Source organism: Nicotiana tomentosiformis, chromosome 11 (genome assembly GCF_000390325.3).
Source record: "Nicotiana tomentosiformis chromosome 11, ASM39032v3, whole genome shotgun sequence".
In the NCBI taxonomy this organism is placed as follows: domain Eukaryota; kingdom Viridiplantae; phylum Streptophyta; class Magnoliopsida; order Solanales; family Solanaceae; genus Nicotiana; species Nicotiana tomentosiformis.
The window spans coordinates 11,729,963-11,746,599 of NC_090822.1; the positions used below are offsets into that span (position 1 = coordinate 11,729,963).

General features: G+C 36.8%; 1 protein-coding gene and 3 non-coding genes across 4 annotated transcripts; all 4 read left to right on the forward strand.

Moving 5' to 3' along the window:
* Nucleotides 1–2,391: 2,391 nt before the first annotated feature.
* Nucleotides 2,392–2,587, forward strand: LOC138902158 (U2 spliceosomal RNA). Its single transcript, XR_011412485.1, has one exon. It is a non-coding gene; the product is annotated as a U2 spliceosomal RNA (small nuclear RNA).
* Nucleotides 2,588–3,367: 780 nt separating this feature from the next.
* LOC117276009 (U1 spliceosomal RNA) lies at nucleotides 3,368–3,528 on the forward strand. The gene has a single exon (XR_011412484.1). It is a non-coding gene; the product is annotated as a U1 spliceosomal RNA (small nuclear RNA).
* Nucleotides 3,529–5,020: 1,492 nt separating this feature from the next.
* LOC104093121 (pentatricopeptide repeat-containing protein At4g02750-like) lies at nucleotides 5,021–8,402 on the forward strand. The gene has a single exon (XM_070188532.1). The coding sequence runs from the start codon at nucleotides 5,234–5,236 to the stop codon at nucleotides 7,208–7,210; it is 1,977 nt and encodes a 658-aa protein (XP_070044633.1). The 5' UTR covers nucleotides 5,021–5,233; the 3' UTR covers nucleotides 7,211–8,402.
* A 1,958-nt stretch (nucleotides 8,403–10,360) lies between these two features.
* LOC117276008 (U1 spliceosomal RNA) lies at nucleotides 10,361–10,521 on the forward strand. The gene has a single exon (XR_004506233.1). It is a non-coding gene; the product is annotated as a U1 spliceosomal RNA (small nuclear RNA).
* The last annotated feature ends 6,116 nt before the right edge of the window (nucleotides 10,522–16,637 follow it).

A 16,637-nucleotide genomic window follows, 5' to 3' on the forward strand; every position in this document is an offset into this window, starting at 1 on the left:
ATATAAAAGGAAAGAAGCATGTCTTTTCGCTAAAATTAAGAAGCCAAATATCTCACTTGAACCATAGTCAATTTTTTTTAAGCTTAACTAAACCAATTTCAATAAATATTTATAGTATGCAGGTTTTTTTTATGTAATACTTCTAGTTGGTTAATAAAAATATTTTATTTACCAAAAAATAAAACATTTCATGTTCAAGATTCAACTACTACTCTTCAACAACCCAATAAAATATCAGATTGCGGATACTAATAACTCAGGTGATTAAAAAAAGCACATTGTGTACGGTCAAAATCGATTTGAGTCAGTCGTACGGACTGGTCGAGACGATAATGTTTCGATCAAAGGATATCTACATGACAAGCTCGGTCAAGGTCCGAAGTAAGGGTGGCGAGCTTCGAGCTCTAAGACCGATCAATGACAAGCTCGATATCATTATCAAGCTCATATCCAAATCGAACTACGAGGTAAATCAGAGATTATCGAAGATGCATGGACCGACCAACACTCACCCCGAATACCGAGACCCCAAGTCAGAATCGAGCTCGGACCAAGGTTGAGGGCTCGATCCAATGCCGAGCTCGAGCTAGTATCGAGCTCGCAGACTAGGGCCGTTGCAACCGCACTATGGGAGAGAATCTTGGCGAAAATCGAGGAAAAGACAATACATCATGGGCTCTCCACTACGTATTTTTATTGTATAAAAAGTAGAATCCCTCTACTATAAGAGGGACATGGATGGTAAGCAAGCAACATACACTGTAACAAAAGATCACTTCTCATATTGAAAGATATCCTCTTGTGCTTGTTTTACTTTATTTTATTCATTCTTTTTGCTCTCTATTTTCATTCTCATAGTCAAAAATACACATATTTCTATTTCTCTACACGATTTATATATCAAATTGTATCGCATATCCTTAAAAACATACACAAATCTAACGTTATCCGATTTTTCTGGTAAACACACATCTAAAGTAGATTTAATTAGAGGTATTATATCACGCACAACAATCAATTGTAAGGCATAAAGAGAAGGTTGCAGTAACAATTTACGAATCGCTTCCCGGAGAGAAAAGTCTGTCGAGTGTCACTCATGAATTTGTAGATAAGAAATAGTCTGTCTCTTGTCCACCATGAATATATATATATATATATATATATATATATATATATATATATATATATATATATATATATATATATATATATATATATATATATAGAGTTAATGTAAGTGTAATGTGTTTTCGATAGAAGTCTTGCCATACTCAATTTCGAATAGGACTAATCTAGAATTTATTAACAATTTAAATTAACAGAAGATTAGTTAATTTCAAAGTCCACTATTGGATATTACAATTTTATCCAATATAGAATTATTGCTTGAATGAATAATTAAATAATTAAATATTTAAGGACATAAAAGTCGATCAATATTTGAATGATATTTTTGTCGTCCAACATTTAGCGTAGAACATTCGTACTTTTATAATAATATAGATATAGACTTGTATTGTTAAACCATGTGTATGTTATTGCAAATGTTAGGTTTTTACCAAAGGATGTAGTGCGGTGGATGAGACCGCTCTTCCCTTAACCAGAGATCTCGAGTTCGAGTCTTGCGTATGGAAAAATCCTTGATACGGAGCGTTTCCCCCGAATGGGGCCCTATGCGGCACGAATCCGGATATAGTCGGGATTCCAATGCGGGTATCGGACACCGGGTAAAAAAAACTAAAAAAAGAGAGGATGAAATATCTTATCTAATGTAAACAAAGCTAAAGAAAAAAAATTGTTAGGCTTTTGGGTAATTATCTCAGAAATATCTCCATTAGTTTATGTTTGCTAGTATTTATTAAGGTTTAGAGATGTCTGACGAGGTTCAATTTCGGCTAACTGGTAGAACGTAACTTACCGGCACCCCCGGTCGTTCATACACCATTTATCACATACATTAAAACCTCTTTGTAACACACTCATTTGTTTCGAATATTTTTGTTTATTATAGCGAAGTACTGTTAGAGATAACATATGCTACTATTATAACATAACATAATTGATTCCATAAAAAAAATTGGCTTTTATAGCTAATAGTAGTTATATAACAATACAGTAATAAAAATGTCTGACCGTATATGTATTCTCACTTTATTTTTTAACCGCTATGGTTAAATTACTTTGCTTGGCATAAATATGGGGAGTAAATATTTACCATGGTAGAACAGAATTTCAGATCATAACTTTTTTCCTTTCCCTTGCAGGCAAGGAGAAGGCGCATATATGAAACATAAAATTCTCCAATCTGCAGGAAATCCCACATCGAGAGCTAACAAAAGCCAGAAAGGAGAGGATTGATATAAAAGCGGAAGGCCGTGTACAAGATAAAGCATACCTTTCTCGGCCTTTTGGCTAAGATCAAGTGTAGTATCTGTTCTTATCAGTTTAATATCTGATATGTGAGTCATCGACTCACACGATATTGACTTAATTTTTTAAGGGGGAGAGTCCATTAAGGTAGCTTGCTACCTGGGCTCTCAAGTGTCGCCCATGCGTTGCACTATTGCAAGGGCCTGGCGCACCCCACCAAATCAAATCTAAATTTCAGCACTGGCCTTGATTTGTATTGCTTTATTTGTATATATTTTAACGTTTAGATTATACGGTAGACTACAAAAATGTTACTGACTCAAGTAATATTCACTATTCAATTAAATGAATACGAAGAAAGACTCTTGCTTTAGAATATGGACGTATTTATAGTAGACAAGGCAATATTTATCTCCCTGTTTTAGTCGGGCGACTATCGTATTGCTCGCCAAGGAAAAGAATTGATATCATAGATCAAATTTTGTCGTCCAATCCTTCGACTTATCTCAACCTCAAAAGCTAGCTCAAACTATGATCCGCATTTCTGATTAGTACTTCTCTGGGAATTCTCTACTTGAAAGTTTGAACTTCAGAATTTTATTGGTGCCATTGTGCACTTTTCTAGCCAAATGAGAAACTGTCTATTTATGAAAACAACCTAAAGCACAAAAGGGAAATATTTTAAAGTTATGGTTTCTTTTTGTATTACTTTCTGGAGTCCCGTTACTACAAGATAAAAGCACTATTGTGTCTCAAATTTTATAGAGAATACAATAATACATTATGATGTTATTTTTCTTCACGTTGTAATATTATGTATTTCATAAAAAAGGAACACATTTAAGGGTTGAGAAGACATACTTAGAAAAAAGATCTTGTAAATGTAAAGAGAGTGTTTTCTCTTTCTTCATTAGTTGATTAATCCCACACCGGCCAATACAAACAGAGAATGAACAAATGCTGTAGAATAAAATATGAGCTGGTCTGACAAAATAACATACTTACCTGGACGGGGTCAATGGGCGATCAAAAAGACTCATGGCCTAGGCTTGTGACCTCCATTGCACTTTGGAGGGGTGCTAGCCTAAGATCGGCCCAAGTGGTTGAGCCTACGTCATAATTTGTGGTAGTGGGGGCCTGCGTTCGCGCGGCCCCTATCCAATCCTCAGTTCAATCTTTGTGGTCCGGCCGACATCAGCTTGAAGTATACCCAAGCAAACTCTAGTCGCTACTGAAATAGTAGCTTGTTGTCCCAGGAGAGCGTTATTGCATAAGTGTATATCATTTGTTATTTGGAGACTTGGATCTTCCAAGTAAATAAAATTTTATCTAAAATTTTTCTCTCTTCGAATGAAAATTTTCTAATATTTTAGTTTGTCGTTATTTTGTTTTCTCTAAATGACTTCTGGCCATGTCTAGTTTTTTAAAAGCCAATACATAAACGTTCTACTTTCACATTTAAACACTCGAATTTATTTTTTCGGTAACTAATAAACACATCTATAATAAGAGACCTGTGCCAAAGGCAATTTCAAAAGGATGTGTGCACTATTGTGAAGACGTGGATTTAAAATTACGTGTTTAACTTTAGTCTCTTACCATAAACTCACTACATATTAAAATTATATATCAATACCATTTTAAATGTATTTGGTGATTTTCACGTATATATCAATGCCCCGTGCCGAAAATAAGTCCGTCCGAAGTGGGATTTGAATCGCAATTTTACTTGTAAAGGTGCACCCAATAACTATTGCACCATATATTTAAGTAATTTTGAAAAAATATAACATAATTACACATGGTTTAGGGAGAAGAGTATGGGTTCACGTGAACCCATACCCTTAGGCCTAGATATGCCCCTGCCGTGAACCCATACCCTTAGGCCTAGATATGCCCCTGCACACACGTGTTCATCCAGTCAGCAAATGACCAATGGATGTCTTGCATGTCAAGGGCGTGAAAACCCTAACCCAACAGATTGGGGTCCCCTCTTTTATTCCATTGACCGACCCCTGCCCTCATTTTAACCTCTTTAACCAAACCCTCCCCTATTAAACCTAGGTCCTAACAATCACTCACCCCCTTCCAAAATTGATCATAATCTCACTCACCCATTTTTTTGTTTTTATTTATTATCTGTTAATCTCGTTATGATCGAACTTCGTTTAGTCCAAGTGATGCAAAAACTTTTCATCATTTTCACGGTCTGGAAAAGGGAATAGAAATGGAGCTTCAAATTTTAAAAAATGGAGGAAGGTGGTATTTTAGAAGGAATGAATAAGAATATACTTAAATACAACCCATTTTGTACCGTTGGGCGTTGGGAAGGAGGCTTTCACGCTCCTGTGCATCGTGAGGCCTGATTAGGACCAACTGACGCTACATGGTCATGGTCAATGATCAAATGTGTTTATTAGTTACAGAAAAAATGAGTTCGAGTGTTCAAATGTGAAAATTAAAACTTTATGTATCAGCTTTTAAAATACCGTCAAGTTAAAGTGCGAGGAAGCCATTCCGCCTTTTCTTTAAGATGTACCCAAAATATTCCTATATAAACATAAGTTAGTGCATTAAATATTGCAACAAGTTGAATATTTATATAAGTTTGTTTTTACAATCCCGTATCAATTTAAGCACTTACGTTTGTCATGAAATTGAAACACGCGAAATCACTTTAATAAAACCCATGAATTTGATGTTAGGTTGACTAACAGACTCTTAAATGTCTATTTTCAAATTTCCCTATCAGAACAAGTTACAAGCAAATTCTGCTCCTATCACACCTTTAATCTGTGTATCTACTACTACTAGTATTTCCATACAACAATAATACCACAGCTGAGATTATCAACAAAGAATCATGTATAAAACCAGAAGTTTGATTAAATTAAGCCACTCTTTTATAGTTTGGAGTTCACATTATTTGCTGACTAATGATTATGGCCGCATTTTGAGGCGTCCATTCCTTTCAAGAACATATTCAAAACCAAAATCACCTATTCAAATACATATACAGTCACAACCCCACTTAGAATCTACCACAAGACAGTCCATTTGTAGCTTTAACAAAATGATTATGACGTTAGGCCGTCAAGGCAAAGTTAAAGAAGCTAGGAAGGTGTTCGACGAAATGCCTCAAAGAGATGTTGTTTCTTATGCTTCAATGATTACTGTTTATTTAAAACATAAGGATCTTCCTAAAGCTGAGAGGTTGTTTTATTCCATGCCTGAGAGAAATGTTGTGTCTGATTCTGCTATGGTTCATGCATATGCTAAAGTTGGCAGACTCGATGAGGCTCGAAGAATCTTTGAGCGAATGCCTGATAGAAACGTTTATGCGTGGACCAGTTTGATTTCTGGGTATTTTCAGAACCGTAGAGTGGATGAAGCTCAAAAGTTGCTTCAAGAAATGCCTGAGAAAAATGTGGTTACCTGGACTACAGCAATGGTGGGCTTTGCTCAAAATGGTTTGATTATTGAGGCACGGCGTATTTTTGATCAGATTCCTCAGAAAACTGTCATTGTTTGGACGGCGATGACCAGGGTTTATGTTGAAGATAGTCAGGTGGATCAAGCTCTTGAGCTCTTTGATAAGATGCCTGAACATAATTTATATTCTTGGAATGTTATGATTCAAGGTTGTTTACATGATAACAGGGTGAACAAAGCTTTGGAACTATTTAACGCAATGCCATGGAAAAATGCAGTTTCTTGGACAACTATCGTTACTGGTCTTGCACGAAATGGGTTGATAGAATTGGCAAGAGAGTACTTTGATCAAATGCCAAATAAGGATCCAGCTGCGTGGAACGCTATGATAACGGCCTATGTTGATGAAGGCCTAGTGTCTACGGCCAATGCACTTTTTGATTTGATGCCTAATAAAGATATTGTAAGTTGGAATGTAATGATTGACGGGTACACAAAAAGTGGCCTTGAGGGTGAAGCATTGAAGTGTTTCATTCTCATGCTTCGGTCGGGCTTAAGGTCTAATCAGACTACTCTTACCAGTGTAGTGACCTCGTGTGTGGGCATCTTGGAGTTATTGCAAGCACATGTTCTTGTTTTACTGCTAGGATTTGACCAAGACACTTCGCTTAATAATGCTCTCGTCACCATGTACTCCAGATGTGGAGATATAAACTCATCATTGATCACTTTTGAGAATCTCAAAGTAAAGGATGTTGTTTCATGGACTGCAATGATACTGGCATATGCTAATCATGGTCTTGGAAACCAAGCATTACAAGCCTTCGCGCAAATGCTAAGGTCCGGTAACAAGCCAGATGAGATCACTTTTGTGGGACTTTTGTCAGCTTGTAGTCATGCCGGTCTTGTTAAGAAAGGTCGAAAGTTTTTCGAGTCTATGAGACACGCGTATGGTTTAAAACCGAGGGCTGAGCATTATTGTTGCCTTGTCGACATTTTAGGTCGTGGTAAGTTAGTTGATGAGGCTATGAAGGTGGTGCACCAGATGCCTCCGGAGGAATGTGATGGTGCTGTTCTAGGGGCTTTACTCGGCGCTTGCAAGTTGCACGGAGATGTTGGAGTAGCGAACCAGATCTGCTATGAAATAGTAGAGCGCGAACCAGGTAACTCAGGAGCTTATGTACTAATGGCAAATGCTTATGCTGCTTCTGGGAGATGGGGTGATTTTGCGCACATAAGAAAGAAAATGAAGGAGAGAAATGTGAAGAAAGTACCCGGTATTAGTGAAATAGAAGTCAATGGGAAAAATCACATATTTTTTGTGGGAGACAAGTCTCACCCCGAGAAGGAGGAGATTTACATCTTGCTTAAAAACAATTTATTGCCTCTAATGCAAGAGATGATTTAGAGAAATCAAAGAGATGCATTGAAGGGGAGCCTTGGCGTAACCGGTAAAGTTACTGCCATGCGATCAGGTGGTCACGGGTTCGAGCCGTGAAAACAGTATCTTGTTGAAATGCAGGGTAAGACTGCATACAATAGACCCTTGCGGTCGGCCCTTCCCCGGACCCCGCATATAGCGGGAGCTTAGTGCAGCGAGCTGCCCTTTAAAGAGATGCATTGGAAACTAGGGATTGAAGAATATGATTTGAACCATTTGTTCATGTAAGTTTTGAAGAAAGGCGACCAGGTCAGTTATATTAACCTAATAAGTTGTACTATGGGATTAACCAACCACCAAATCATGAAGAAAAAGTGTGAGAAGATGCGCTTACCAGCGTTATTTTATGGTCCAAGAACCAATGTAGAAGTGTCAAGTACTGGCTAATATGGCGTGATGCTGAAAGCTCGAGTTGAAGTGAAGAAAAAGGTATACGTGGAATATTTCTCATTTTTAGCACTATACATGCTACATTATCAAGTAGTTTATCAGGTTGTTAAAGTCCCTTCTTGGATTTGGCATCAACTTTCCAATATATCATACTGCTCTTGTTTGCTATTTGCATTCTCTCTCTCAGTTCTTTTCTAGTTAGAACGTTGAAACTTGTCAGATAGAGTATATCTAGAAATCCTATCCACGATCTACTCTTTGTCCTCAAAAGCACTTTGTATGCCTCAATTTTATTTGAAAATCGAGTTATCATGCAGCTATGATAGGATATGATATTAGAATGATATCTGAATCCACCTTTACAACTCCAGTGAGGAAAGTTGAATTTGCTTGATGGTCTGTGACTCTGTGCGATATCTCTGCAACAACTACAACAACAACAACAACAACAAACCCAGTGGAATCTCACAAGTGGGGTTTGGGGAGGGTAATGTATACGCAAATCTTACCTCTACCTTATGAAGGTGGAGAGGCTATGTGCGATATCTCTACATATGCCAGTATTCTGATGTAAAGAAAAGGATATCCAGTTTTAAATAGGTTTATTTTAAGGAACATGTTGCTGATGCTTAAAAGTTTAGGACTTTTCTCCTAGAAATAATTCTTTCATATTTCGGGTCAAATTATACTTCTTCACACCTTATAGCTTCCACTTATTATGAGTTTCTCTTGCAAACTAAAGCTATTGATAATGCATTTTGGCTTGGTACTTCTATCATTAGCTGGCCTATTTATTTGAATTATGGTTTTAGCTGGCTATTATCATGTCAAGCTACTTCGTGGTGTTTTCTTGTTGCTATCAGACTATGGCTAAGATGAACCTTCTCAAAGGAGAATTTGAGAACCAGTTGAACATAGCTCAAAGTAGCTAATGTATTTTATTCTTTCAATATAAAGGGCAGCCCGATGCATCTTTCATGCAGGGTCTCGGGAAGGGTCGCATCTCATGGGGAGTGTGATATAGGCAGGGTATGTGGAAGAACCGCACCTTAATGGGTGTGATGCAGACAACCTACCCTGATTCAAGTATCAGCTGATTCTACGGCTCGAACCCGTGACCATCACAAAATATAACTTTACTGTTGCTCCAAGGTTCCCCTGCATGTTATCATTCAATATATGCACATATAAATATGAACTTGGAAGAAATTAAATTTTAAATATCAATTAAATTTACCCAAGAGATGTGATAGGATGGATGAGATCTCTCCATCCTTAACCAGATGTCTCAAATTCAAGTTGGAGAATAAAAAAATTCCTACTAGGAAATAGTTTTCTCTTAAATGAGCCCCACGCAACACAATTATAGATTAATCGAGCCAATAAGTTCCGACTGCCAATCTTATTTTAATGCAAGCCCTTCTACCAGATTATTATCGAACTGGGTTCCTTTTGCAATTGCTTTCCACAATAATTATGTAAATCTTTAGAGAATGATTGGTAATTTTTCGATTTTTCAGCTTTTTACACTTATGGTTTTTATTCTCTGACAACAATGCGCGGGTTATTGTGTCTTTTTATACCCGTAATGTACTGTTGATCTATTGTAATGTTGATCAAGTCATCTAATCATTAGACATGTATTATGTTATTTTTTCAATATATTATATATTCATATTTAAATATTTCTTTGCTGATACTTGTATTATTGGATCCTACGTAGATTATTGCAAATTTTAGGTTCTTGCATTATTATCTCTCGCAAATCTCCATTTGTTTAAAATTTGCCGGGATTTAATATTTATTAATGGGGGAAAAACCGATGAGGTTCAATTTCGGCCAAATGGTATAATAGTAAAAATTTACTAGCATCTGGTAGCATTCTTACCACATCGAAAGCTAACAAAACACAGAAGGGAGAGAACTAGAATAAAAGCGGCAGGCCGAGCGAAAAATAATTCATACCTTTCGCGGCCTTTTAGCTAATATCTGATACGTGAGTCATCAACTCATACAATATTAATTCAGTTTTTTAAGGGACAGTTAAGGTAGCTTGCTATCTTGGCTCCCATGCGTTGCACTATTGCAAGGGCCTGGCGCACCTTGCCAAATCTAGTACAGTTTTTTGTGTGCCTTGATTTATATTGTTTAATTCGTATGTAATTTTGTACTTTTGTTATACAAAAAAATGTTACGAAATACTTGGCAAAGACTCTTAATTTTAAACATTAGAGTATACTAATTTATTATAATCAATTAGTAACAAGTTGGTTAACCGTATTTTGAAACAAAGACATATTTAAAAAGGTTAGTGTAGACTAATTTAAATAGAATTCGTGGATTTATGGACTGCCTTCACAATCTCTATAGAGAATAAAATACACTAGAATATTATTCTCTTTTCACATTATTACATTTTATTTTCATAAGAGGAACAATATGACATATTTATTAAAATAGTTTGCCGCTAACTTTTTTTAAGGATAAAACATCTTGAAACCGAATTAAAACAGGGAGAAAATTTATCGCACTTAGGATATTTGTTTGATCGGCCTATAATTTGGATGAAATTGCAAAATCTTATTGTTTTTAAAATTCTGAAGATGTAAATGTCACAAAAGAGTGTTTTTCTGACTTCATTGATTGATTAATCCCACATCGTCAAATACCAACTGGGAATGAGCAAAATGCTGCACAATAAAATATGGGTTGGGCTGACAGAGAAACATACTTACCTGGACGGGGTCAATGAGCAATCAATAAGGCTCATGGCCTAGGCTTGTGACATCCATTGCACTTTGGAGAGGTGCTAGTCTAAGGTCGGCCCAAGTGGTCGAGCCTACGTCATAATTTGTGGCAGTGGGGGCCTGCGTTCGCGCGGCCCCTACCCATTACTCAGTCCAAACTCTTGGGTCTATAGTCCAGTTTCAGCTTGAGGTTTGCCCAAGCGAACACTATTTTTCTGGTCTCCACTGAAATCCCAGTGTATGTCCTTTGTTATTTAGAGGTTTGGATCTTGCAATTACATCAAATACAATAGGAGTTTGTCATTATGCTCCTTTTATTACACACATTTAACAACTCCTCACATAACAGTACATAGGAATCTAGGCTCTAATTGAGAAGATTCTTGCTTAATCAACACGAGCAACTTGTTATTACCCATTGAACTTATATTGTTAAATTGTATACCAACTCAAAGAAGGGTTCCCATCACTTTTGTTTAATTATTTTAGCCCCGTACTGCCTCTCTATTTAATGCCTTTGTAAGTGGATCTGCCAAATTCTTGTTTGATCTCACATACACTATAGTTATAGTTCCATTTGTAACTAATTCTCTTATATAAGCATGGCTTAAGCTTATATGTCTTGATTTTCCGTTATATATTTTATTGTGAGCTACACACATAGTAGTCTCACTATCACAAAATATTGAAATGGCTGGCATAGGTTGTGGCCACAACTTTATATCTAGTAACATATTTCTTAGCCATTCCGCTTCTTTTCCAGCAGCTGCTAATACAATAAATTCGGATTCCATAGTAGAATGAGAAATGCAAGTTTGTTTCTTGGATGCCCAACAAATGGCGCCCCCCCCCCCCAAGATAAATATTCAACTTGAGTATTACTTGGATTGCTTGTAAACCTTGAAAGTTTACTAACGACAAATACTATATCAGGACACTGAGCCAACCTTTTAGATTGAATAAAGTTACTAAGCTAGCCACCTCACCTCTCTTTCTTACACGCCCTTATTAGTAGTAGCCTAGTGCATAGCATAGCATACATCAAATTGCCAATTGCATTGAGCCATTATTCTTTCAGTATTTTCAGTTAGTTTAATACTTGAATCATATGGAGTTTTAGACTCCACTATGCCCAGATGACTGAAATTGTAAGAATCTTATCAATGTAATGAGTTTGTGATAAAGTCACTCTCTTATCACTTCTTTGAATTTTGATACCTAAGATAGTATCTACTTCATTCAAATCTTTCATTTTAAAGACTGAAGTTAGATACTTTTTAGTTTCAGAAATTCCAAGCATGTTCGTACCCAAAATCAACATGCCGTCTGATAGTAGCAAACCTGTTGTTGTAGGTGAAAGAAATAAAAGTAGACAAAACAAAAGAAAGAAAAATCAAAAAGAGATGAACTTATGATGTAAGCACTTACATCGGCATTCTTATGATGTATGCGCTTACATCGGCATTCGTATGATGTAAGCGCTTACATCGGCATTCCTATGATGTAAGCGCTTACCTCGGCAGGGCATTCAAATGCCTATAAAAGGGGTATGCATTTTCATTTGCAAATCATCCATCAACTTCTTTCTCTCTTCAATTAATAAAAAGCTATTCTTTGTGTGACCGTGGAGTAGGTAAAATTGCCGAACCACGTAAATATTATCTTGTCTTGTCTTGTGCAATTTATTGCTTTTCTCTTTCAAATATTTTTCCCTTCTATTAGCCTGACACATTTTCTAACAACTGGTATCAGAGTACAGACAATGTAATTCTGATAGAAAAGTACGTTATCGGTGCAGGTATTATTCAGAAGAATAGTGCGACATTATTGATCATCGTTACTATTCACATGCACTATTCACATAAATTATTTTTGTGAAAAATGGCATCGGAAGAAGGGAAGGTTAATATTGACAAGTTCAATGGTAAAGATTTTGGATTCTGAAAAATGTAAATAGAGGATTATTTATACCAGAAAAAATTACACGTAAAACCAGAGAATATGGCCAAAGCGGATTGGGATCTATTAGATCGCCAAGCTCTTCATGCAAATCGTTTGACGCTAATACAAAATGTGGCGTTTAACATCATTAACGAGAAGACCACTGTATGCCTGATGAAGGCGTTATCAAATATGTTCGAGAAGCCATCTACTTCAAATAAAGTCTATTTGATGCGTCAATTGTTCAACTTAAAGATGACAGAAGGTGGATATGTCACAGAACATATCAATGAGTTTAATGTAATATTAACTCAGTTGAGTTCTGTCAATATAATATTCGATGACGAAGTCAAGGCATTGATTCTACAATCATCTCTACGAGAGTGTTGGTCTGCAACAGTAACTGCAGTTAGCAGTTCATCGGGAAGTACCAAACTCAAATTGGATGATATTAGGGACTTGGTTCTAAGTGAAGATATTTGCTAGAGAAAATCAAGTGATTCTCCAGGATCTGCTTTGAATACCGAAAGCAGGGGGAGAAACAACCAAAGAGGACAAAGTCATGGTCGTGGCAGATTAAAGTCAAGGAGAAGAGGGCAATTCAAAAATTGCAAAGACATTATGTGTTGGAATTGCGATAAAAAAGGTCACTACAGTAGTCAGTGATGATAATTCAGCAAATGCAATTGCTGAACAAGTCAGTGATGTACTAATTTATTGTACATGCAGTCCAGTCGAATCTTGAATTCTCGACTCAAGTGCATCGTTTCACTCTACATCATGCAAAGAATTATTGCATAATTATATTGCTGGAAAATTTGGGAAGGTTTATCTAGCAGATGGCGAATCTCTAGACATTGTCAGGAAATGTGAAGTTCATATAAAGGCTTCACAAGGCACGCTATGGAAATTGCAAAATGTCCGACATGTTCATGGCCTCAAGAAAAATCTAATGTCTATGGGTCAGATTGACAGTGAAGGATATACAACAACATTCGGTAACAGATCGTAGAAGATAACCAAAGGAAATTTGGTTGTGGCACGAGGCTTTAAGAAGGGAACACTGTATGCAACTGCAATACAGAGAGATACTATAGCAATAGTTGATCATGGCCGTGATACAACATTGTGACACCGAAGGCTCTGGCATATGAGTGAGAAGGGAATAAAGTTATTGGCATCTAAAGAAAAGTTGCCAAACCTAAAGCATGTTGAATTAGGTTTGTGCGAAGATTGCATTTACGGGAAACAAAAGAGAGTTAGTTTCTCAAAGGTGGGAAGGACGCCAAAGAAAGAGAAGCTGGAACTAGTGCATACAGATGTGTGGGGACCAGCACTTGTAACTTCTCTGGGAGGCTCACGCTATTATGTCACCTTCATTGATGATTCCATAAGAAAGGTATGAATTTATTTTCTGAAAAATAAATCTCATGTGTTTGTTACCTTTAAAAGATGGAAAGCTAAAGTTGAAAATCAGATAAGTCTAAAGTTAAAATGTCTGAAGTCTGACAATGGAGGAGAGTATGATAGTCAAGAGTTTAAAGCATTCTTCTCTGAGAATGGGATCAGAATGATCTAGACAGTTCCTGGAACACCGGAACAAAATGGCGTTGCTGAGAGGATGAACAGAACCCTGAATGAACAAGCCAGAAGTATGAGAATACATTCTGGATTGCCGAAGTATTTTTGGGCTGAGGCTGTTAACACGGAATCTTACCTCATAAATATGGGACCCTCTGTACCGCTGGATTTTGAAATTCCTGAAGAGGTATGGACAGGAAAGGAGGTAACTCTCTCACATCTGAAAATTTTTGGTTGTGTTGCTTATGTGCATGTAAACTCTAATGATAGAGATAAGCTTGATCCTAAGGCCAAGAAATGTTTCTTTATTGGCTATGGTGATGATAATTTTGGTTATCGATTTTGGGATGATCAGAATAGAAAGATCCTAAGACACATGAATGTCACATTTAATGAAAATGTGATGTACAAAGACAAGCTTGAAATAGAACCAACCAGCACCAGAAGACAGACATCTGAAACAATTGAGTTAGAAAAAATCTAAGAAAATAAAGTGGCTAGAGAGACTAAAACTAGTTTTGAAATTGAAGATGCCGAACCAGAAGCCGAATCTGGATTAGAATCAGAACCAGAATCAGAGATAGAAATAGATGGAGAACCAGATCTGGAGTGAGGACTTGAATCAAATTCGGGATCAGTTAATCCTGAACCTACATTAAGGAGATCTAAAAGAGTCACGAATGCTCCAGATAGGTTAACTCTCTCTCTCCACTATTTACTTCTGACTGATGCTGGAGAACCAGAGTATTTTGTTGAAGCAATGCAGGTGATAAGCTCTGATAAGTGGAAGCTAGCCATGAAAGAAGAGATTAATTCTCTTCAAAAGAATAAATCATGGATACTTACATGGTTACCAAAAGGAAAGAAAGCATTGCAAAAAAAGTGGGTGTACAAGGTCAAGGAAGAGCATGGTGGTAAGAAGAGATACAAAGCACGATTAATAGTAAAAGGCTTTCAGCAGAAGGAAGGGATTGACTACACCGAGATCTTCTCTCCTGTAGTCAAATTAACTACTATCAGGTTGGTGGTAAGTATCGTAGCTGCAAAAAATTTGCATTTGGAGCAGCTAGATGTTAAAATTGCTTTCTTGCATTGTGACCTTGAAGAATACATCTACATAAAGCAACCTAAAGGTTTTTAAGTTTCTGGTAAAGAAAACCTTGTGTGTAAGTTGCAGAAGAGTTTATATGGTTTGAAACAAGCACCCCAATAATTGTACAAGAAATTTGATGGATTCATGCATAATAATGATTTCACACGATGTGAGATGGACCGTTGCTGTTATATCAAAAATCTTGATAAATCCTATATCATTTTACTGTTGTACGTTGATGATATGCTAATTGCAGGATTTAGCATAAATGAGATCAACAGGGTTAAGCAGCAACTGGCGGAGGAGTTTGAAATGAAAGACTTAGGACCAGCTAAGCAAATGCTTAGGATGAGGATTAGTAAAAACAGGTCTGAAGGAACCTTAAAATTATCTCAAGAAAAGTACATACAAAAGGTACTAAGCAGGTTCAGTCTTCATGATGCAAAGACCAGAAGCACTCCACTCGGAAGCCATCTTAATCTGTAGAAGGACCAATCACCTAAGACAAATGAAGAAAGGAAGTACATGTCCAAAGTTCCATATGCTTTAGCAGTAGGAAGCTTTATGTATGTTATGGTTTGCACTAGACCTGACATAGCCCATGCAGTTGGAGTTGTCAGTAGACACATGTCAAATCCAGAAAATGAGCATTGGGAAGGTGTAAAATGGATATTGCGATATCTCAAAGGCACCTCAGGTATAACACTTTGTTTTAAAAGGAGCAATATTATCTTACAAGGTTTTGCTGATGCAAATTTAGGCGGCGACCTGGATAGTCGAAAAAGTACCACAGGCTACGTGTTCACCTTAGGTGGTACTGTTGTGAGCTGGATGTCCAGACTTCAGAAAAGTGTTGCTCTATCTACCACTGAAGCAGAGTACATGGCAATCTCAGAAGCTGGAAAAGAGATGATTTGGCTTAAGAATTTTCTTAAAGAGCTAGGTAAAGAGCAGGAAAATTGTGAGCTTTTCAGCGATAGCCAGAGTGCAATTCATCTTGCCAAGAATCCAGTGTTTCATGCAAGATCGAAGCATATACAGTTAAGGTATCATCATATCCGAGAGTTGATAAGTGAAGAAACTATTTCCCTGTAGAAGATACCAAGATCAAAGAACCCGTCAGACATGTTGACCAAAGTTGTCGATGTTGACAAACTGAGGCTGTGCACTGCCTCAGTTAGCCTTCAAGACTGATAGCATGAAGGCGCCACCAGAGAATAGCAAATCTTTTTTTTAATTTCTTTCTTGATGTAACATAGGTTTGAGGATAAACTTATGATGTAAGCGCTTACATTGACATTCTTATAATGTAAGCGCTTACATCAGCATTCCTATGATGTAAACGCTTACCTAGGTAGGGCATTCAAATGTCTATAAAAGGGGTATGCATTTTCATTTGCAAATCATCCCTCAACTTCTTCTTTCTCTCTTCAATTAATAAAGATCTATTCTTTGTGTGGCCGTGGAGTAGGCAAAATTACCGAACCACGTAAATCTTGTCTTGTCTTTCTTGTATAATTTATTGCTTTTCTCTTTTAAATATTTTTCCCTTCTATTAGCCTGGCACGTTTTCCAACATCGTCGACATAAAGATAATTAACAACTCCATAATCTACTGTAAACTTAGAGTAAATACATTTGT

Coding starts and splice junctions, on each gene's coding strand:
- LOC104093121 (XM_070188532.1), top strand. CDS start 5,234: ATGTATAAAACCAGAAGTTTGATTAAATTAAGCCACTCTTTTATAGTT.